Raw genomic sequence first — 22,314 nt, 5'->3', positions numbered from 1 at the left:
AGCGGCTCATCAGTGTTTGGGAGACTTGCAGTGGAAGTAGCAAAAGTTTGCGATGTTCTCCTTCTGTGGATGGCTTCTAAAAGTCAGTTTGAGTGCCAAAAGGTGATGGATCTCCCAGTAGTAGTCAATTTCACATTTCATTTTACAGTATGTATGTTTGTATTTGTTGTTTATAATGGATGTTGTTGCAATTAAGGAGAGTACAGCATTTTTTAAAAGTAAAACACTTACAACAACAACAGCTAAGCGGCTAAATTGTTACTTTTTTGTATCCTATTTATAGTCGTTTATCGGTTTATGTTTATGTACATACATACATGCACTTACAATTGAAGGGGCTAGTGCTACTAGGTGCTACGTTAGCTATCCCGGGATAGCTGCACCCCCTCCCCTTCCCTCCTCTGACGGGCGCATCATACATACTGCCTTTCGCTCTGCTTAACGCTAAACACAATCTAATTAATGACTAAAAATGTGTGGTTTTTGTGTGTGTTTGCTTTCTGCCTTGGGAGTAACTAAAACTAATGAAATTGTGGTTGCGTGTCTTCGTGTCAATGAATTGTTTAGTGTATTATTATCGAATTTCTCGTATTTCAAGTGAGATTAGGATGAGACTTGGTTATCGTTTAAAAATGTATACAACCCCAACTCTTATTCAGCCCTCTTTAGACGCTGTCCAAAACGAATACAAAAAGAAATATTAGAAATTAAAGTAAAGTAAAAAGTAAAAACAGAATTTATGGTATAGCACTTTCAATCTCCCCCTTTGGCAGGAGGGTCTAGACCTATTCTCCCGCTTTCTCTCTCTCTGTTGTTTAGCTTTAATTGGTTTTGCCCGCAAACAAGTTTGTGCTAAGCACAAAGTTGAAAAGTACTCCTCCGATTCAGGCCTTATTTGCCCGGCAATTATACTAGCACATACACGTTCATATATCTGCTGCTGCTTATGCTTCTTATCTGCTCCTGCTGACCAACTAAACATTAAGTAGTCAATAGCGCTATGTTGATCTCCTTGACCATTTTCACGCGATGAAGCATGCGCTGCAGGGCGTCCTGCCCGAGTGCCTGGGTCGAGTACCAAACGGGCGAGTCGGGCACACACGAACGCTCAGGCTGCAGATAAAACACATCGTTGCGTGTCTTTACGCTCTCCGGACTATAAACAGTGCAGAGAATATCGTTAGAAGAATGATTGTAAGCAGAATTGTACGATCAAATCCACTTACCATTTAGATAAATAAAATTCGTAAAGACGGACGGGACAGCGCAGGGGATTTTCCTCGTTCTCCTGCTGCTCGTAAACCTTCTTCTTCCGCGGATTAGCATCTGGTACGTGAAACTATTAGCATTCGTTCTGGTTATGACTCAAGCTATAACTTACCAAGACCCGCCTGCGGTGGATAAAAACGTAAGAGCACATTTCGTGACCCAGGAACTTTAGAATTCTGCGATGAGCGCTTCCAGTGCTTCATGATGTGCGAGAAGGATAACTGCATGTGCTCCTCCACGGTCTAAAATGCAAACAAAAAGTATTACAAATAGCCCGGAAGAAGGCTTAAGTGTAGGCCAACCCTTACCGTCAGATTAAAGTGCTTTGTGTTGAAAAACATCAGTGTGCTGAGCAGCACATGCGGCGAATGGGCTCCCAATTGTTTGCACTCCCACAGATGCTCTTCCTCCACGCGAGTAACAATATATTCTGTGGGTGAAGAATGCCAATAAATAAATAAACTTCCAAAATACACAACTTCAAGTGGAACTTACGGGAATCGTTGTAGAGGACAGAGAACTTGCGTGCCACCTCATCCAGGCACTCCGTGAAACGTTCATAATATGCATCATAAAAGATGTTGTCGATACGTCCATTGACATATAAATATTGCTGGATTCCTGCAAGAGCAGAGCGTAAGGGCGTTACATAGAGGAACACGTGAAACGTCTAAGGCGTTAGCTTACCCAAAACAAGATAATAAATTGTATCTGGCGCATATTCCGTGCCATTCGGCTTGCGCACCTCCTTCACAAACAGACAGAGGGAGTAGTTCAGCTCGTCGGCAGTCATTTGCAGCAGTTCCGTTTTGAAGGGTCGCCTGCGCATCGAACTCTTCTCGATGTCTGCGTTCTTTGTCATCACCCACTGCTTCCACGCATTCACGCCGAACGTGTACTTGAGGAACATCTGGGCGTCGGGCTTCTCCTGAGGCTGCTGGGCCTGCTGTGACTGCAGCTGCAGTGCCGAGTGATCCATTTCGTTGCCACGCTGCCTCTTCACCGGCGAACGGCTGTTACGATTAGGTGAGTCCATGACAGAGCCACTTCCACGCTTGCGGCCACGGGGAGAGCTGTAACAAGATTGCCAGTTAGTTATAATTCTAGCTTAGGGATCGGAATTTCTGAACGACTTACCGGCTTGTAGAATCCAGCATGTGGTGCTGCTGGTCCAAATGGTGGACACTCATTTGTCCCATTGCGTCGTGTCCCATGGGGGATTGATTGGTGATTGTGTTGGTCGTCATTGTCGACTCCAGGTCCACCGTTGACGACTGGTGATGATTGTCGTAGTCGGCCATTTTGAGGGCAATCTGGAGCATATCGTCGCCGTATGGATTGTGGCCAGCGCCGCTGACATCTACCACCTGCTGCTGCTGCTGATTGACGGACTCAAGGCTGTTCTGGTACTGCAGAGTGACCAGGCCCGGATCCGGCTTGATTTCATTGTCCGAATCAGAGTCCGAGTCGTGCTTCTCCTCGGCCACCATTTCGGCCATCATGAGCAGCTCCGCCTCAAGCGGATCCTCGGGCATCTTATCCTGGATCTTCTTGATCTCCTTGAGGATACCCTGGGCTGTGTTGCGTGTGGTGGGTATGAAGATCGGCACTGGGATGGGCAGCGGTATGGGCACCGGAACGGGAAATGGTGCCGAGTACATGTACATGGGCTGTGGCACAAATATCGGCACTGGCACTGGAATCAACACCTTGTTGGAATAGTCTTTGTCCGTCTGCGTTCCGCAGTCGCGCATCGACGGCGTGCACTGCTCGCCCGTGGACACCATCATGGGCTTGCAGCTGATGTTTACATTGCGCACGGCCTTCGGGTATGGCGGCACCGTGATAATCTTCGTCTCAGTGATGGGAGCCGCAAAATCAACGATGCTGTTGCCTGTGGCTGTGTTTCGTCGCGCAGTGATCTGTCCCCCTGTTGGGCCACCCGCCAAACCTGGCGACGGCGAACGTGCACCATAATCCACGTGCTTGCGCGGCCGTCCACGACCCTGAGATCCTCCCAGTTGGGATGATCCTTGCATACTCGGAATCATGGCCAGCGGTGGTGGAGAGTCTAGCTTGCGACCACGCTTGCGCCGCATTGCTCCGCGAGCGTCGTTCTCTGTGGCCAGCGATGTGACATTGGCAATGACTGGCACCACGGTCCCACTGCCAAGGGATTTCTTGTTGGCGGGCATCGAATTGTTTTTGGCGTTCTAAAAGCAGAAGAACAGCGATCAAAAAGATATATTTAGCAGCCTCTTGAGGAACAAGACATCAAGACTTAAGAAGACGTTGGTTGACATGCAGGGATGATTTTCCATTGTTGTTATCGGTTCTAAAGTTGCATGTTTTCGCACACTGGCATGGAATGACAGTAATAATTGTCATATTCTAACAGTTACACTGGCCAACTGCTTTTGAATTTTCATTTTATTAGAATTGCACTTACCGACAGCTTCAACTTGACGCGCTTGGGCAGACCCGTGGGAAAGGGTGCCGTGGAATTCTTGTTGCCGCTACGCATCATGCCCGTAGACGCAGATGAGGGCGACGACTGCTGCGAGTTGCTGCTGCCCGGCTGGGTGTCGCTGTCCAGGGTTAGGGGCGTGCGGGAGAATTGATTCTGGAACTGCATCACGCACTGATATGTACAAAAGTTGCGCATGGAGGCATCGGACATGGTCAGGTGATACTGCGGCGTATTGAACTGGCTGCAGTTGTCGCACTTGGTCACAGCACGGGCGGAGATATTGCAGCTGACGCCGTGCATGGTGAGGCAGTTGATGGAGCAGGTGAGGGTCTCCTGGTCGCTGGCCAGCTGGTAGATCATATCGAAATTGTATTTCTTGACCTTGCACCACTGGCAGGAGACAATGTGCCGATTCACAATGATGTAAATGTTTATGCAGATGCGCGAGCAGAACACTTTCGGCGCCTGCTGGTCGCTGTAGATGGTGTAGGCCTCTGCGCTCTTGCGCTCAAAGTACTTGCAGCACATGGCGCAGGCATCGGCATTCACGTTGCTCACGAACTTGAAGGCCGAGAAGCACGGGTTCGAGCAGAAGTAGTGCTCCTTGTCGTCCAGCAGCATCTCGACGCGCACCGGCTTCTCGTTGTTGCACACGCCGCACAAGTCCGTGCGCAGCTTCTTCTTGGGATTGCACATGCAGTCGTAGCGGCGCAGGCAGACCTGCGAGCAGAAGTCCTTGAACTGATCCTTATCGCCCACCGGCGCCAGGAAACCTTCCTGCCCGCTGCTGATGTCCTTCTGGCAGCAGGAGCACGTCTTCAGGCCCTTCTTGAAGGTGTTGAGGCAAGCGGCGCAGCAGAACTGTCGCACCTCGAACCCAAACCGCACACAGTACTTGCCCAGGGCTATGGAGCTCACATCCTGCTTGCACGTCTCGCATTTGGAGCCAATGCTTAGCTGGTAGCTGCGCAGGCACACCTCGTTGCAGAAGTCCATCGTCTCCCACATCAGCTGGCGCTCGTTCAAGTCTATCTCGGACGTGCAGTCGGCACAGCGCCTCCGGAAGCTCTCGATGCGATCCAGTCGAGTGGCCTCAGCCTCGACGTTCGTGCGGGCCACCACGCTGGTCTCTGGCCTCTTGGCAGAGGCCTGTATGGTGGTGGCTCCAATGTTGCGCACTCGGATCGAGTGCCGCTTCAGCTTGTACTTGTCGGGCTCCTCGGCATTGAGGAGATTAAAGCAGTCGTCGTTGCAGATGTAGTACGTGTCCTGGTCCTGCCTGATGAGGTATTTGCATTTCGTCTGCTCCTTGCACTGCAGGCAGTCTCGTTGTTGTTGCTCCGTCCTCGATGCCTCTCCCTCTGCCGTTGTTTCACTCTCATCTGCTTCCACATCGGCTGGGGCCTCCTCGCTGCTGTCCGCAGCGGACCCGGCAACCTCCTCGACTAGGAATTTCTTGCGTCTAACAAAGTATTTGCCCGGCTGCTCACCCAGCAGCGCCGTGCAGCAGGCCTGGTCGCAGAGATACTCATTGACAGTCGCTACCGCCTCTTCCGGTGCATCCTGCTCGTCATCCTTGAGCTCCTCTGGACGCTTGTAACGGAAGCCGCAGCTCTTTTCGATCCCACACTGCCGACATGTCTGCACGCTGCCCACCACCCAGCTGATGATGATCTTGGGTGGGGCTCCAGCCTCGCCCGCTGTGTCACTGGCCGCCTCCTCGGCCGTCGGCTCATCTGCGTCGGGTGCATCGCCAGCAGCCTCCTCGTCATTGGACAGTAAGTGCTGGACATCATCTAAGGGAACGAAGAGAGTGGATAAGCATTAGTAATCGTCATGGAAGGTGCCATTCAATTCCCATCCTCAACTCACCTTCAGCATCCTCTGATGCCGTCGGCTGAGTCCCAGCTGTTGCATCAGCCTGAGCATCTGGACAATGGAAAGACAAGGTGCAGGAGGACAGATAGAAAGCAAAGCTTAAGCGGATTACATACCATTCGCAGGGGCGTCTGTCGCATCTTCTGTAGGCTCTGCAGCGACGGTTACGTCGCCATCCTCTGGGTCGGCAACATCGTCATTGGCTGTTGCCCCATCGATCTCTGGCGTCTTGGAGGTGGCCTGCTCGGCGGCTATCTCCTCCTCTGCAACCTTCTCAGCGTTCTCCCGTGCCCATTCCTTCTCCGCTTCGGTCACCTCTGTCTCGTTGTCATCGGGAATAAGGCAAACATCAGACTCCTCGGGTTCCAGCACATTCTCGACGGTATCTAAAATATTTTCAAGCACCTTTTGTGACAAATATTTCATTGGATAAAATTCGTTTTGCGGGCTACCATCGCCATGCTCAGCTTCGCCTGCGTCTTCCGCTGTTTCTTCGGGCTCCGCTTCAGCGTCTCCGTCGGCGTCTGCATTGTCCTCATCCTCCGCAGGCCCTTCGCCATCTGCATCGTCGGCATCTGCAGCGTTCTCCTGCTCCTCCAAGCTATTGTCTACCTCGTCCCGACCTTCGGGCGGCTCAGCATCGTCACCGTGGTGGGAGTCGTCCTCGCCCGGAGAGCGCATTTCCACATCGTCTGCGGCTTCTGTCTCGTGAGGCGAATGTTCAGTGTTGGCCGCTTCGCCCTCATCCACGTCCATGGCTTCATTGGAAGCCGGAGCACCGTCTACTGCATCGGCCTCCTGTTCGCTCGCAGCATCCGTGAGCTTTAGGGCATCGGCTTCATCGGTTGCCTCCGCCATGCTAGCATCCTCGCGATCATCCTGCTCTTCTTCATCGCCAGCTTCAGCTTCTGGCTGTGCATCGGCCTCGGGGGGATCAGCATCGTCGGCTGCTGGCTCGGATGATAATGGTGTTGTCGCATCCGCTTCCGCGTCTGCCTCTGGCTCTGCTGCTTCTCCCTCTGCTGCTGTGTCTTGCTGTGGTGGAACGGGAATGGCGTGTTTGTCTACTTTCTCTTGCGACTGATTATCGTACGCGTCCAGGGAGCCCTCCGATATTTGCTCAAAGTCTTCCTCTGGCTCCGCGGCATCTTTATCGACTTCGACTGACCCAACAGCGGTGTCGACGGCGGCGGCTGCCTCTTCAGAGTCTTCGTTGGAATTGGGCACTTCCACCGCGACGTGCCCGACACTTCCAGCAGCGTCTTCTGCAGGCGGCGAGGCGGGAGTGTCTTGTTCTGCAACAATGGGCGCTTGCTCTTCCTCCCCGGCGGCTTCTCCGCGGGGGCTCTGCTCCTCTGGTCGGGGCGTTTCTGTCTCTGGCTGGGCATTGGAGTCTGGCCCGAAAGAGTCTAAACTGGATATTTCCTCCATTTTCTACTTTATTCAATGGACAAATGCTGTGTGCGCTTCTTTATATCGACATGAACTGCAATTCAATGAAAAGGAAAAACAAAACAAACGTTTACTTGCGGTTATCGATGGCGATAGTTATCGCGGTATCGGCTGGTTGGCCAGGGCCTCATACCATTACCGCCTAAAATGTGTACACACACACACACAAACGCAAAACGCACTGACTACACACTGGTGTACAGTGCACGAAAAAACAAAACATGCGCCACAAAAAACTGTTTCATACCCATGTAAACGGGGAACATAATGCCCATAAAACATGTGGTTCATGCGTTTTCATTACTTTTTATCTGATCCACTGGATGGGCCTTTTTGGGGTTCTCAGGAATGGCGCCTCTTTTGTTATATTTATTCGGAATCTTCTGCCCCTGGACCCGACGTTGGGCACACGACAATCTAAATCACGTTTTATACAACAATTAGCTGCCGTTCATTGCTGCAACAAGAACGCACATCACTTGGGTCTGCTAAACGGTTTGCTCGGCCCTTTTAATTAATTATCTACACTTTTTGCAATATGCAATTTATAACTTTTTCTGGCCACTGTAACTCGGCTTCATATGTCAAACAAGAAAAATGGCGCACCAGTGTATCCCAATACAATGCGGCGTACCATAATTGTGCTGTTTTTTTGGAGTATTTCAAGCTATTTCTAGCAGTTTTAACATCGAGTTGATTGTACAATTTTCAAAATACTTACACAAGTACATGTAAAACCCATTTAAATGCTAACTCGCTCTCGTTGTCTAATGCGGATGTTGAGTCACAGAAATAATATAAAAATGAAACTGCGTAACAGTTTTCATGCTCAAAATAGTGTTTTTTGAAAGTAGCTTTTGTTGACTCTGTAATGCTGGAAGCACTGATGCCGGGCACACGATGCCAAATGACGCAAAAAAAAACCACCTGCCCATAAAAATACCGTAACTGGAACGAGTTGGCAGCACCAATAATACTGCAAATCATTCATTATTTCGTTATTTATCATTATTATTATTTACTGAATTATGGACCCCTCAGCATCCAGCAGGACGTCTGGAAAGTGCTGTATGATCTTTGTGAAATGCGAAAATGTCACAAAATTGTTGAAATTGAGACCATTCGCCCTCTGGTACTCCTGGAGCAGCTGCACCAGTCGCTCCCTGGGCACTGCGTCCGTAGCCATCCACAGTTGAATGATGTAGTTGAGGGAGTAAAGCTGGATTTTCATGAGGCTCCCATCGTTGATCAGCTTCCTGGCATTGGGGATGATTAGCTGGGAGGGAATGGAGTGGATAGAATCTCTGGATATAGTCTGATGTTCCACTTACATCCAGGCATCGATGCTCCAGCTCTGGCATGCCGCATTGCCGAAACGCCAAATCGAAGGCAGGGATTACATCCTCCAGGGGCCAATCCTGCTCTTTGACTTTCTCGAAGAAGGCGGACATCAGCTCGGGGATGTTGAAGGCATTCGATAGAATGAATATGTCCCAAATGATCTTGAGAGCGACAAGCGGCGAGTCCACTTCGAAGGTGTAAATGTACTCGAGAAAAATCTGAACGCTCTCCGGCGACACGCCGTCCATCTCCAGCACACCGTTGAAGTGTGCATTCTTGAACACATCCGTCTCCATCTTCTCGGAGGCTGTGGCCAGGAATATGCGATGACAGTCGAACGTCCTGTAGCTCACGCTACCCGACTGTCCATCAGGCGCTACGGACATGTGCTGCAGATGGATCTGGCAGTCGCAGTCGATGGCACGGCGCAAGTACTCGAGTCTACGGATGCGACTCGAGTTCACACTCTTGTCATCTGACGACACCTCCATTGATGGCTGATCTAAAACGTTGCACGTTGGCCCCGCCCCACTGCTGTCCACATGGTCGTGGCTGCTGTTTTGCTGATGTCGCGACATCGGAAATAATTTAGATTTAAGTGCCCGAGAAGTTGGTGAAAACTGCCTGTCAGACTGCCAAGCTGCCAGACCTGACAAGACTGAAAGAACAATAATAAGAAAATCTTTTGCCAGTCGAGGTTGGACCAGGAGAAGCCTGGCCTGCTGCATTCTGCCTTGCCTTCATCCATTCCCGCTCCGTTCATCAAAATTACAGGAGAAACACAAACATTTTCGGACTAAATTTCTGTTTTACACATTTCTTTGACAGTTCAAAATTCAAGTTTCAAAAATGAACTGTAAATTGCGTCGTTTGGATATGCTGCGCTCGGGTCAGCTGTCCGACTGCGAGGTGTGCGTTTGGTACTGGGACGGAAGCAGTCGTTGCCATCGAGTGTTTAGATGCCACGAGATCCTGCTTGTGTCCGCCTCGGCGGAGTTTGGGCGGTTGTGCAGGTCGCCGTGCTTTGAGCGTAACAATCGAGTAATCGACTTGGACGATGCCTCGCCGGAGGCCTACGAGGCGCTCATTCGGTACATATACACTTACGAGGTGTGCAACGCCATCAACCTGGAGATTTGCGGCGAACTGATGCGGCTGGCCATGAAGCACAGGATGTACGACTTCATTGACTGCTACCTCACCAAGCTGTCCGCGCAGAAGTGGCCCATGGAAGTGGTGCTGCAGATATTCCATTTGGCCAATAAAAACAACAGTCCCATCATAATGGAACTGGTGGCAAATGTAAGCCCCCCTAGCTACATCCTTTCTCGCAAACGTTAATTGTGAATCCATTCCGGCAGAAAATTCTTCCCATTATCACCAAAGTGTTGAACGAAAAAGCATTTCTTCGCCTGAACGTTCGCGAGCTAAAGGCTTTGATGATCATCTTGAAGGAAGAGGAGATCCTGCCCGACAAGCAGCTGCTAGAGGCCCTCAAGAAGTACCAAATGGCCAACAACTTGCGCTACTGTGACATGGAGCGCTTCCAGCAGTTCGTTGAGGTGGCTCGAATCTTTGACGACATTTATTTCGCAGTGGATGGCTCTCTCACAATTCGAAAAGGTGCGAACGAAACGGACCCGGAATGTACCTGTGCAGCCGAGCAGAAATCACCCAGCTATCTGCTCGGCTCTGGCTCCAACAAACCGGAGGCTGCCTGCTGCTGGCAGCATAAGGATCCCATGGCCAGTTCTTCCAAACAATCCACTCATTCGATTTGTCCGAAAGTCTTGCTGAAGCAAAAGAGTAGCTTGGATTGTGGTCGCTCAATGCAGAAGCTGGAGAACTGCCCGGGTGCCGTGGTGGAGCAGGATAACGACTTGGATTGTGGTTGTGGAGTCGTGCAGAAGGTGGAGAGCTGTCCTGTAGTTGTGCGGAAGCAAGATAATGATCCCATGCCAAGTTCTTCCAAGCAATCGAATTATTTAAACTGCGCGGGAGACGAGGTGCAGCATGATAGCTTCTTGGATTGTGGCTGTGAAGACAAACAGAAGCTTAAGAACTGCACTGTAGTCGCAGAAAATCAGGAGAACAATCCTATCGCAAGTTCTTCTAAGCAATCGAACCATTCGAACGGCTCTCGAATCATGTTGAAGCTAGCTGGCGACTTGCCTTGTGGCTGTGGAGTCGTGCAAAAGCTTGAGCGCTGCCCTGGAGTCGAGGTAAATCAGAAGAACGAATCAATGGCAAGTTCTTCCAAGCAATCGAATTATTCGAGCTGTTGTGAAGACGTTGTGCAGCATAATAACTACTTGGTTTGTGGCAGTGAAGTCTTGAAAAAGGTAGATAGCTGCCCTGTAGTCCTGGTGCAGCAGAATAACGATACCATAGCCAGTTCATCCCAGCAGTCGCACCTTTCCAACGGCTCTCGAGGCATAATGAAGCAAGATGCCGAATTGGATTGTGGCTGTGCAATCGAGAAGAAGGCAGACAGCAGCTGTGCGGACTTGCCGAAGCAGAACGACTTGGAATGTGGTTGCGGAGTCGAGAAGAAGACAGAGAACAGCTGTGCAGTTGTGGCGAAGCAGCAGAACGATCCTGTGGCCAGTTCCTCCAAGCAGTCGCACCTTTCCAACGGCTCTCGAGGCATACTGAAGCAAGATGTCGGCTTGGAATGTGGTTGCGGAGTCGAGAAGAAGACAGAGAACAGCTGTGCAGTTGTGGCGGAGCGGCAGAACGATGCTGTGGCGAGGTGCGCCAAGCAGGCGCACCGCTCCAACGGCTCTCGAGGCATACTGAAGCAAGATGTCGGCTTGGAATGTGGTTGCGGAGTCGAGAAGAAGACAGAGAAAACGCGAGAAAGCGTGNTGGTTGCGGAGTCGAGAAGAAGACAGAGAACAGCTGTGCAGTTGTGGCGAAGCAGCAGAACGATCCTGTGGCCAGTTCCTCCAAGCAGTCGCACCTTTCCAACGGCTCTCGAGGCATACTGAAGCAAGATGTCGGCTTGGAATGTGGTTGCGGAGTCGAGAAGAAGACAGAGAACAGCTGTGCAGTTGTGGCGAAGCAGCAGAACGATCCTGTGGCCAGTTCCTCCAAGCAGTCGCACCTTTCCAACGGCTCTCGAGGCATACTGAAGCAAGATGTCGACTTGGAATGTGGTTGCGGAGTCGAGAATAAGACAGAGAACAGCTGTGCAGTTGTGGCGAAGCAGCAGAACGATCCTGTGGCCAGTTTCTACAAGCAGTCAGACCGGAACAGCGGCGCGCGGGGCAAGCGGGTAGATCACGGCGGCCGGCGAAGCAGTAGAGAAGACGAGAAGAAGACAGAGAACAGCTGTGCAGTTGTGGCGAAGCAGCAGAACGATCCTGTGGCCAGTTCCTCCAAGCAGTCGCACCTTTCCAACGGCTCTCGAGGCATACTGAAGCAAGATGTCGGCTTGGAATGTGGTTGCGGAGTCGAGAAGAAGACAGAGAACAGCTGTGCAGTTGTGGCGAAGCAGCAGAACGATCCTGTGGCCAGTTCCTCCAAGCAGTCGCACCTTTCCAACGGCTCTCGAGGCATACTGAAGCAAGATGTCGACTTGGAATGTGGTTGCGGAGTCGAGAAGAAGACAGAGAACAGCTGTGCACTTATGGCGAAGCAGCAGAACGATCCTGTGGCCAGTTTCTACAAGCAATCGAATCCATCAAACTCTTCTCAAGTTCTGCGGCGGCAAGATACCAACATGGGTTGTGGTTGTGGAGTTGTGCAGAAGGCAAAAAAACTCCCTAAAGTCGCAGTGAAGCAGGAGAATCCAACAGCCAATGGTTTCAAGCAATCGAAGTGCAGCTCTAAAGTCGTCCTAAAGCAAGCTCTCCACCTGGCTTGTGGTGGTGGCGCCTGTCGCAAGGCAGAAGAGAGCTCTATAGTTGTGGTGAAGCAACATAAACTGGCTGGAGCTTGTGGAGTCAGTTCCTCAATTCAGCATCAAACGAGTCATTCGAAGAGGCGTTCTCGAGTTGGGAGATCAACCAGCGCTGGCTGTGGTTGTGGCATGGATACGCAAAAGTCGAAGCCGAAGTCCAGCAAGAACGAATGCCGATAGTTCCAAGCTTAGACGTGGGTACGTCGGTTCTTTATTGAGATTTTGAATATATATTTAGGAAATCAAAATGATCGCTTTACGATTCGCTTAAACATTTAAATACTATTTTATAATATTACATAATATAATTAATACCCGAAAACGTGCGCCAATATGCCGGATGCAACAACAAAAATCTTATCAAAAATTAATCAACGAAGCGGAGTGGAGTGGAGAGGTGTGAAGTTGAGTGAAGAGGAGTGGCGGGACGCCTACGTTGCTGTGGTCATGCAATGCCGCTCCTTGAGCGGCGTCGGCAGCATCACCACATCCGAATCATCGTCATTGTCATCGTGGGTCAAACTGATGGGATTGATGCTCTGAAAATCCTCATTGTCCAACTCATCGTCCTCCTCATCCTCAACACCGACATGCTCTTCCTCCAGTTCGAGTTTGTTAACGCTCTCGCCCACAGTCTCCTCACTGTCATCATCCTCATCAAAATCATCGTCCGACTCTTCTTCCAGCTCATAGCTGCTGCTGCTGTTCATTGTCTGCTGAGGATTCTTCTGCTGTGACTGTTGCAGTGGAATTTGCTTGCATTCGACCCGTTGCTTTGTGACCGTCTTCTGATTTAGCGCGTCGACATCCTCGAAGTTGAAAATGTCCAAGCCCGAGCAGGTCATGTTGAACTTGCAGACGACCGCAATGCGAAGGTTGACAATGTGCGAGAAGAGCTTAACGGCGGGGCCCGTTTTCAGATGCAGATGATCGCTGATATCATTGCGTCCCAGCATGAGCAGCGCCCGTCCATCAATGTCCTGGTCAAATATTGTCTGCGCAATGCTGCGAGAGTCGAGGGCACGCTCCACGTACTCGTACACATCCCAGTTGGTCCAGTAGAGGGGATTGCTTTTGATCGTGCTCAGAGCAAAGGCGCTGTTCTTCTGCCAGAGACGATAATTGTGCACAAGCTGTGGCCCATAGTCCTTCACAATGGGCATGGCAATAGTGATGCAGCGAGGATCCACCGGCTCCTCCGCATTTACTTTACGTGCAGCCGGTGCTTTCGTCTCCTTAGCCTTTTGTGCTGTGGGCTTGGCTGCCTTCTCTTTGGGCGTGGGTTTCGTTTCCTTCAACTTGGGCGTGGCTTTTGTCTCTTTGGGTGTGGGTTTGGGCTCCTTGGGCACGATCTTTGCAGTGGACTTTGCTTCCTTTTCTGTGGACTTTACCTCCTTGGTTTTGGGTATCGTCTCCTTCTCCTTCTGTTTGGGCATTGCCTCACTCGATTTAGCTGTCGTTTCATCCTGTCGTTTGACTATCTTAGGCTTTGCCTCCTCTTTGACCGCCTTGGTATCTTCTTTGATGTCCTTGGCTTTGGGTATCGTCTCCCTGCGTTTGGGTTTGATCTCTGGCTTGTCTTCGATTTTGGCCTCCAACTCGACGATAAGCTTTGGCCGCTCCTCCTCGATGCACTCTTCCTTGATGACAATCTGAGCCTCGTCCTCTATCATGCACTCGCCCTCGATGACTATCTGCGCGTTGTCCGGCTCCACTCGCTCCGCTTCGATGATCAGCTCTGGCAGGCCCTCCCGTCTGTATCCTTTCCCAAAGGTTGACAGTGGCGACGGGAGCAAATTATCAACAGATAACTTCTTTGGCTCGCGGAGCGGTACCCGACTGNTTAAACTATGCTCTCCAGCTTTGGGTTTCACAAAATGCTAACCTCTCACTCTTAAAAACATAACTGTTTACTTACTTTTCTGACGCACACATGCACAGAGAGAGAACCTCCGAGCGAATTCAGATTACAGAATCAAAGGACCAGAACCAGGATGACCTGTGGGTGGGCAGACACACAGAACGTGTTTTTACAAGCATCAGTACAATTGTGTTTATGATATGCACGGAATAAGCCTTACCTGCTCAATCATTAGACTGCGATGGTGTTAACACTGCGACCTCGCGCACCGCACGAAATAATTGTGAACTTTATGATACGCAACTAACTGTTGTTATTGTTGACTGGGAGGTGGGTGCATAAGCGACAAGCTTTTGCCTCACTGAAACACACATGGATCCACAAACTAGATGAAATTACGTTACTCGCAGTTGGCGATGTTAAAACTATGCGAGATGCGTGTGCATTTTCATTTCTGTGATCGAAATAGCAACTCTGTCGGTTGTGGCTGCTGTCAGTTATTTTGAAAATATTTTAATATATTTTGTACATCTTGCTTTTGTTTGCACATAAAATGAAAATAGCCCATTAGTACAGGCTAAGCAACTAAACTAAGTTGACGACAGAGTTAACCAATACGCATCTTTCCATTTTTAAACTGAAAAGAGTGTTGCAGCTGAAAGAAAACTCTTCACTGAATCGCATCAAAACAACAGGTATTGTGCTTATGTTCACGACTTTATACAGGTAAATGAATAATGACTTTCTTAAACACTTCAAGATAACATCGCAGAAATTAGGGGCGGCTTAACTGTTTAAAAAGTTGGTAAAAAACATAAAATAAGTAGACTTCTTCCGGTTGAACTTCGATGACCGCCTTGGTATCTTCTTTGATGTCCTTGGCTTTGGGTATCGTCTCCCTGCGTTTGGGTTTGATCTCTGGCTTGTCTTCGATTTTGGCCTCCAACTCGACGATAAGCTTTGGCCGCTCCTCCTCGATGCACTCTTCCTTGATGACAATCTGAGCCTCGTCCTCTATCATGCACTCGCCCTCGATGACTATCTGCGCGTTGTCCGGCTCCACTCGCTCCGCTTCGATGATCAGCTCTGGCAGGCCCTCCCGTCTGTATCCTTTCCCAAAGGTTGACAGTGGCGACGGGAGCAAATTATCAACAGATAACTTCTTTGGCTCGCGGAGCGGTACCCGACTGATCTGATCGGGTGCCACGCGTGGCGGCTTCACCGTTTTGGAGCGCCACTGGCGCCAGTTCACGGGTGCATACGGACAGCAGTCGGGCAGCGCGTGAACGTTGAGGTTGAAGCGCTTGGCATTTCCGAAGCCGCGGCAGCCTTCCACGTCGCAGGGCATCTGGGCGGGGGCCTGCAGGAAACCGGGCGGCGCCTCCAGCTCGTGCTGTGTGGCCTCGCACCAGCCAATGGGATGCAGGTCGGGGCTGTCGTCCTCCAGCCAGAAGTAGTACTCGTTGGGCCAGCAATCCAGATGCAGCTGCACGCGGTAGCCCTTGCGGGTGACCACCGTGGCCGGACGGATCAAGCAGGGATTGCGCTGATCCACCACCTCCAGCTTCATGCGCGCCTGAAAGTCCATGGGCTGCCGCGGTGAGAACAGATCCTCGGGTGCTGCAATGCCGCCTTTGCGACGCGAGAAGTCCTCCCAGCTGAAGACGGTGTTGTGGTAGCTGGGGGGCACAATCAGCTGCTGGCGACCGGCATGCCAGCCGCACGGATGGATGTACGGGGAGCTGATGTGCACCCAGAAGTCGTAGCAGTCGTCCCAGCCGTTGAAGTGGACGCGTATGCGCTCGTCCAGTATGTCCGCCACCGTGGCCACACAGATCTTGCCCGTGTCGTTGAGGTCCTCCGCCTCCAGATGCATGCCACGACGGAAACGATTCTCACGCTTGTACGGCGTGTGGTTCAAGTGCGGGAAGAGTACGCGGGGTGCCGCCTTGGCGTTGGTCTTCACCAGATACCGGCTCCAGCTCCAGCGCTGCGAGCAGTAGCCCTTGGGCGCCTGCAGTATGCGATTTGTGCTCTCGCACCAGCCTGGCGGAAAGATGTCCAGCGAGTCGGCGTTCACCCAGAAGTCGTACATGCTGGAGTATCCATCGAAGCTGAGCTTAAGCCGATAGCCACGCACCTCCGACACGGTGCACACACAGAAAAGGGAACAGTTCTCTGGATCGATGGCCTCCAGCTTCATGCCACGCTCGAAGCAGTTGGCGTTGCGTGGAAACGGATTGAAGAACAGATGAATGGGTGCCGTCAACTCTGGCCCATGTGTCTTCATGTAGTCGGTCCAGCGGAAGGGCCTCTTGGAGGCCGTGATCCGCCGCTGCTCCAGCTCCGCCCGGTTGGCCCGCTGATGCTGCAGCTGCTCCAGCTTCTTCTGCTGCTGTTGTTGCGGCGTCAGCCCCTTCTTGGGCATCTTGCTCTGGGATGTGACTACGGCGGGCATACGCCGCTTCTGAGCTCGTCGCACACAACCCACGGAACAGTAATCTGTGGAAATAGAGGAACGATTAGATTGAAGGACGATTCCCTTGAGCCGTGCGGCACCCCTTGGAACCCCATTACTCACGTGGCGCCAGAAAATCAGCGGCAGGGCCATGGCAATTGCATCGCTGGCACAGATACAGCAGCGGATGGAGGCTGTCGGTGGGCCGACGGCCGGGACGGTCGAAAAGAGCGCGCTCGAAGTAGCTGGCGGGACCATGGCGTGGCTCGCATCTTTCGTTCAGCTGCAGCAGGCTGTAGCGGTTGATGTCGAAGCGTAGCGAGGAGTTCTGCAGGCTGGCCGGCTGCTGTGGGCGCCAACACAGCATCTGCAGGTTGTTGAGCATCGCCTTCTTCAACGAAATGGCATTGGCTCCAGACGGGGGCGTGGGAATCATGAAGAAGGTCGTCTTGTGCGCCTTGGCCTGGTGGTGGCCATTCTGCGTGGGTAGAGGCACAGGCCGACGCTGAGGCACCTTGGCGGAGGAGGCTCTGGGGCCAGAGGACTCGGGCGTATGGACCAACGCCTCCTCACAACGCAGCGACCGCTCAAAATCTTCGTTGGACACAGATTCCGCCTTGACTATGCTTATCGTCTGCGTCTTCCTGTGCATCGCTGGCTCTTCCTTCCGCTTCTTGGCGGGCAGCACAACCTCCTCCACATCGCTGTTGAGCGAGCAGCTGCTGCTTGAGATGCTGATGCTGCCATGGGAACTCTTCCTGTAGGAAGACAACGTAGTGCCGCCGTTGCTGGTCGAAGAGTTCTTTCGTGAGTTCTTGCGCGATTCCAGCTTGCCCAAAGAGGCACCAGTGTTGGAGATGCCTCTCGGTGCTGTACCAGTGTTGGTGCTCGTGCTGATGCTGTTCGGTGTGGATGTGCGTCTAGCTGATCCCGGTATGGCTGTGACTGTCAGTGCAGCTGTGGAGAGAATCGGCGGCAACTTTGCCGACTGCTCCTTCTCCCCCTCATCGTCGCTATCATCGGTGTCGATTGTGATTGTCACAATGGGCGGATCTTCAAGCATGACAACGGCGTCGTCTTCCTTATCGGATACCACGGGATCGCTTGCAGGAGAAACAGGCTCCTTTGCGGGTGCAACAGGCTCCGTTTCGGCTGCTTGGGGCTCCGTTGCGGCTGCCTGAGACTCTTTTTCGGGTTCCTGGGGCTGCTTTACGGGTGCTTGAGGTTTCTTTGCAGCTGCCTGTGGCAGCTTTACGGGTTCCTGTGGTTCCTTTGCGGGTGCCTGTGGCTGCTTTTCGGGTTCCTGGGGCTGTTTTACGGGTTCCTGGGGCTGCTTTGCGTGTGCCTGAAGCTGCTCTGCGGCTGCCTGGGGCAGCTTTTCGGGTGCCTGTGGCTGCTTTACAGGCTCCTGAGGCTCCTTTGCAGGTGCTTGGGGTTCCCTGGCCACCGAGTAGCGACGCCGTTGTATGGCTCGCATTATGGCCACCTCCTCAGGCGACACAAATGACTTGGAACGCTTCACTTTGTGCGTTGCTGGCGGCTGGGCCATGCCCATTGGCTTTGACTTGGACTCTGTTTTCTGTTCCATCTTCTGTTCTGCTTTCTGTTCCGTTTTCTGTGGAGGGCCATTGATGACGGTTTGCATGGTGATTTCTCTGGGATTTGGATTGGGGCTCATCTTGCTGCTGGCGGGCGGAGCCTTTGACATGTCCTTTGATGTGGAGAGAGGCAGGGCATTTATGGGACACTTCTTCTTGTTGTCTTTCTCTTTGTTGTTGTTGCTGCTGCTCTCAATGGTTGTTGTTGATGCGGAAGTCTTGGGTTTGGCTGTGTCCTTGCTGCTGGGTAGTGGTAACGCCTTTTTCGGATATATGAACTGATTGTTGCTGCTGCTGCTGTTGCTTCCACTGCCACTCTCAACTGATGCTGCTGGCTGCGTCGAGCATGTCTTGGTCATGTCGTTCACGGTAATTGGCGTGGGTTGAAGTTTTCCTTCCGCTTGGGCGGCACTGCTCTGCTCAAGCGCCTTGCTGACAATGATGGCATTGGGATTGACCCTTGCCTGATTGATCTTAATGCGCAGCTTATCGACAGCCACCTTGCTGAGTATAAGCGGGGCACGTGGTTTCAATGGCTGCCCGCCGATCAGTGAGATTTGCTGCTGCTGCGGCGATGGAACTGCCTTTGCCACTGCTGCTACTGATGCAGCTGTTACGGAGCCAGCGGCAGGTACAGGTAGAGTTGCAGATACGGGTGCCGTTGCAATTGCCGTTGGAGTTGCTGATACTGAACCAGGTACAGGTGCTGCTGCAAATATAAGCAACAATATTATTGAAATGTTTATTGCACAAATGTAGGGTACGGGACTATGCCCGGGCCGATCCTCGCGAAATCCAAATCGAATGTTGTGTGTGTGTGTTTTCCCACCGCTGCCTGCCCTGCCCTGGTTTGCCTGCTTATTGCAGCTGCTAAAAACCTGATCGTCATCATCACCATCGTCACTCTCTGGTTGCTGTTGTTGTTGCTACCCCAGGCATGCCCCTGCCCCTGCACCTCTTTTCGCCACTCCACAATGGTGATATTGATAAAAAAGAAAATTTTTTTTACAAAATCCAACACAAGAACCGCTCTACACTCTACGAGTGTATTTTATCTTGCGCTCTTCAGCAGAAAATCTTTGATCCGACAATCGATTCCCCGTTTCCCTCGATGGTGTAAAAATACACTATTTACGGTAGGGCTAGAGCACGGCAAACTATTCTGCTCCAAACATACAAACTGTACACACACGCACGCACTCGAAATTCAATTAAGTTTTGCATTCGCTTCCTAAACGATTATGAAATGTGCAACAAAATGCCAGCTAAACCAGCCACAGAACATGTAAACTAAAAACACACAATAAAATCTACGCACACGTCGTTGTCGTTTGTCGATGTCGTTGCTATTGCTGTTGCTGCTGCCGTCGCTCCGACAATGGAATGGACGCGCGCGAGAGCGGCGACTGCTGCTGCCTGCTGGCTGGAAACCAAAATCGAAACTGAAACCAAAACCGAAACTAAACCGAACCGAACTCAAGCAGAGGCTCAAAACGAACGCAGAATATCACGGATCTGTCAAATCTCTCGCATGGAAAGATCTCTTCCTGCATTACATAACTTTGGAGACAAAAATGAAACTTCACTCACCTGGTGCTGGTGCCGTCATGGCGGCCATCGAATTGGGAAACTCTGCTAATGTTCTGCTGGCGACTGTCTTTGTGGCGCTGGCGATTGACGAGGCTTTAACAGTGGTCGAACCATTGCTACTGTTGATAGTGAAAGTTCCTTTGCTCGGATGTGACAGCCGGGGCATGGCTGGATTAGGACGTATCATGATTGGCTGGGCATGCGGTGGAGTGGCACTTATCATCGCGGTCTTGCCGGATGTCCTTATAATGGCCAGGAGGTTCGGATGATGGTTTGTGGCGCCGCCTGTGGCAGGCATGGGCACCAGCTGAATGGCAGCCACGGCTCCTGGTTCGAGGCTGGTGGTTTTCCCTCCACTCGCTTGTACAATGTTCATGTTCAAAGGCGTCATGGTCAGTGTGGATTTCATTGCCGTGTGGATATTATTATTGTTGTTGGTTTTTGCCGATTGAACGTTGTTAATGTGTATGCTGGAGTTATGCTTTGTGGGCATGGCGGCGATGGGCAGGAAACGCATCTCCTCGGCACTCTTGCGCGGTATGATGGTAATATTCGGAATGGAAATTTTGCGATTCACTTGGCTCTGCTTCGAGTCCCCCCCGTTGGCAGGCAACATCTTGTCTGTTCTCGGCCACTTGTCACTCCACCAGGTCGCGTGCTTTTGTCTTTATACTTAAAACGGATTAATATTCTTAATTCACTAATCACAACTCCTCGCGTCTCGTTTCAACGCTTCTTCGCTATTGAACGTTTTACAACAAAGTTTTGCGCATTTTACACTCTGGCCTGGACCAGAGTTTGGTATTTTTCCACTTTTGGTTTTTGCTTCTCACGTCTGAGAATCGTTGCTTCTGTATTGCAATATATCTATTGTTTGTTGTTTTGTATCTTTGTTCACTCCATATGTTTATAATCTCCTGATTATCTATACATTTAAACATTTGCAATCGCAGTTATTATTTTCGCGCGTTTATTTGCACTAGTTTTCAGTATTTCCTGGTGGTATTTTCAATTATTTAATTGGATGGCAGTTCCGTTGACGTTTGTAATCTTTAAAACGGTTTGTGCTGCCCGAACACAGATATCTGAAATTGATTAAAAATATTTTTTGGGTACAGATATAAAAGACAAAATATGAGAGGGATAGGAAAATGCGTGCATTAACTTGTTTGTGAAGGATGCTTAGAATTTAACATGTGGGCGTACCATATACATTCATTCAGGCCCGGAAAAAAGACCTTTTTCATTTATTCATTTAAGACTAGAAATATTAGATGACCAATATAAAGTATGAGGTAATTTAAAATGAAATCAAAACTTTATTTGATCAATATGTATATGCGTATGTTTCAGCTTTTTTTAGGTGATTTTGGAGCCGTCTGGTATATTTTATGCTGTGCATGCGGTCACACCAAGCATATATTGAATTTTGATACCATTTTTGGTTTTCGAAGGTTTTTGTTATCTCCGAAATAACATAAAACTATTTATAGATACGCAAGAATCCATGCACCGCTTATGCCAATTATGGTCTAGATAAACTTGCAGCAGAATCTTTATGTTGACTTCTTTCTGTTACGTATGAAGCCACCGGACAGCCCAATGGCAATGCCCAATACCTTCTTATCAGGGTTTTGATTTTAGCTGATTTGTGATTGAGTTTGCAAAAAATGCTTAAACTATGCTCTCCAGCTTTGGGTTTCACAAAATGCTAACCTCTCACTCTTAAAAACATAACTGTTTACTTACTTTTCTGACGCACACATGCACAGAGAGAGAACCTCCGAGCGAATTCAGATTACAGAATCAAAGGACCAGAACCAGGATGACCTGTGGGTGGGCAGACACACAGAACGTGTTTTTACAAGCATCAGTACAATTGTGTTTATGATATGCACGGAATAAGCCTTACCTGCTCAATCATTAGACTGCGATGGTGTTAACACTGCGACCTCGCGCACCGCACGAAATAATTGTGAACTTTATGATACGCAACTAACTGTTGTTATTGTTGACTGGGAGGTGGGTGCATAAGCGACAAGCTTTTGCCTCACTGAAACACACATGGATCCACAAACTAGATGAAATTACGTTACTCGCAGTTGGCGATGTTAAAACTATGCGAGATGCGTGTGCATTTTCATTTCTGTGATCGAAATAGCAACTCTGTCGGTTGTGGCTGCTGTCAGTTATTTTGAAAATATTTTAATATATTTTGTACATCTTGCTTTTGTTTGCACATAAAATGAAAATAGCCCATTAGTACAGGCTAAGCAACTAAACTAAGTTGACGACAGAGTTAACCAATACGCATCTTTCCATTTTTAAACTGAAAAGAGTGTTGCAGCTGAAAGAAAACTCTTCACTGAATCGCATCAAAACAACAGGTATTGTGCTTATGTTCACGACTTTATACAGGTAAATGAATAATGACTTTCTTAAACACTTCAAGATAACATCGCAGAAATTAGGGGCGGCTTAACTGTTTAAAAA

General features: G+C 50.3%; 4 protein-coding genes across 10 annotated transcripts; 1 reads left to right on the top strand and 3 right to left on the bottom strand.

Annotated features, from left to right (window-relative positions):
• Positions 1–135: 135 nt before the first annotated feature.
• Positions 136–7,678, bottom strand: LOC117583756 (zinc finger MYM-type protein 4). Of its 4 annotated transcripts, none has more exons than XM_034272282.1 (12): positions 7,374–7,678; positions 6,070–7,103; positions 5,734–6,003; positions 5,612–5,668; positions 3,719–5,535; positions 2,407–3,482; positions 1,957–2,342; positions 1,765–1,890; positions 1,578–1,699; positions 1,382–1,511; positions 1,227–1,326; positions 136–1,156 (listed from the first exon to the last, which is right to left on the bottom strand). In XM_034272282.1, exons 2-12 carry the CDS (start codon positions 7,046–7,048, stop codon positions 982–984), a joined length of 5,238 nt encoding a protein of 1,745 aa, XP_034128173.1. In that variant the 5' UTR covers positions 7,049–7,103; positions 7,374–7,678; the 3' UTR covers positions 136–981. The 4 variants fall into 4 exon arrangements, with proteins under 4 accessions (XP_034128173.1, XP_034128171.1, XP_034128172.1 ...); XM_034272280.1 differs by having other exon boundaries at positions 982–1,156; positions 7,317–7,678; XM_034272281.1 differs by having other exon boundaries at positions 982–1,156; positions 7,544–7,674.
• A 382-nt stretch (positions 7,679–8,060) lies between these two features.
• Positions 8,061–9,033, bottom strand: LOC117583758. The gene is made up of 2 exons (XM_034272288.1): positions 8,401–9,033; positions 8,061–8,345 (listed from the first exon to the last, which is right to left on the bottom strand). Exons 1-2 carry the CDS (start codon positions 8,986–8,988, stop codon positions 8,088–8,090), a joined length of 846 nt encoding a protein of 281 aa, XP_034128179.1. The 5' UTR covers positions 8,989–9,033; the 3' UTR covers positions 8,061–8,087.
• A 155-nt stretch (positions 9,034–9,188) lies between these two features.
• On the top strand, positions 9,189–12,573 carry LOC117583202. The gene is made up of 4 exons (XM_034271406.1): positions 9,189–9,712; positions 9,772–11,233; positions 11,281–11,607; positions 11,752–12,573. The coding sequence occupies exons 1-4, from the start codon at positions 9,260–9,262 to the stop codon at positions 12,492–12,494; spliced, it is 2,985 nt and encodes a 994-aa protein (XP_034127297.1). The 5' UTR covers positions 9,189–9,259; the 3' UTR covers positions 12,495–12,573.
• On the bottom strand, positions 12,495–21,936 carry LOC117583613. 4 transcript variants are annotated; one of them, XM_034272050.1, is made up of 7 exons: positions 21,734–21,936; positions 21,571–21,651; positions 19,822–20,906; positions 16,757–18,940; positions 15,359–16,677; positions 12,735–14,149; positions 12,495–12,704 (listed from the first exon to the last, which is right to left on the bottom strand). In XM_034272050.1, exons 3-6 carry the CDS (start codon positions 20,435–20,437, stop codon positions 12,746–12,748), a joined length of 5,523 nt encoding a protein of 1,840 aa, XP_034127941.1. In that variant the 5' UTR covers positions 20,438–20,906; positions 21,571–21,651; positions 21,734–21,936; the 3' UTR covers positions 12,495–12,704; positions 12,735–12,745. The 4 variants fall into 4 exon arrangements, with proteins under 4 accessions (XP_034127941.1, XP_034127945.1, XP_034127943.1 ...); XM_034272054.1 differs by having other exon boundaries at positions 12,495–14,149; positions 16,757–17,873; positions 17,916–18,940; XM_034272052.1 differs by having other exon boundaries at positions 12,495–14,149; positions 16,757–18,937.
• Positions 21,937–22,314: the final 378 nt, after the last annotated feature.

This window comes from Drosophila guanche, unplaced genomic scaffold, assembly GCF_900245975.1.
Source record: "Drosophila guanche unplaced genomic scaffold, DGUA_6, whole genome shotgun sequence".
In the NCBI taxonomy this organism is placed as follows: domain Eukaryota; kingdom Metazoa; phylum Arthropoda; class Insecta; order Diptera; family Drosophilidae; genus Drosophila; species Drosophila guanche.
The sequence above is the reverse complement of the archived record's forward strand: the minus strand, read 5'-3'. Positions and strand labels throughout refer to the sequence as shown.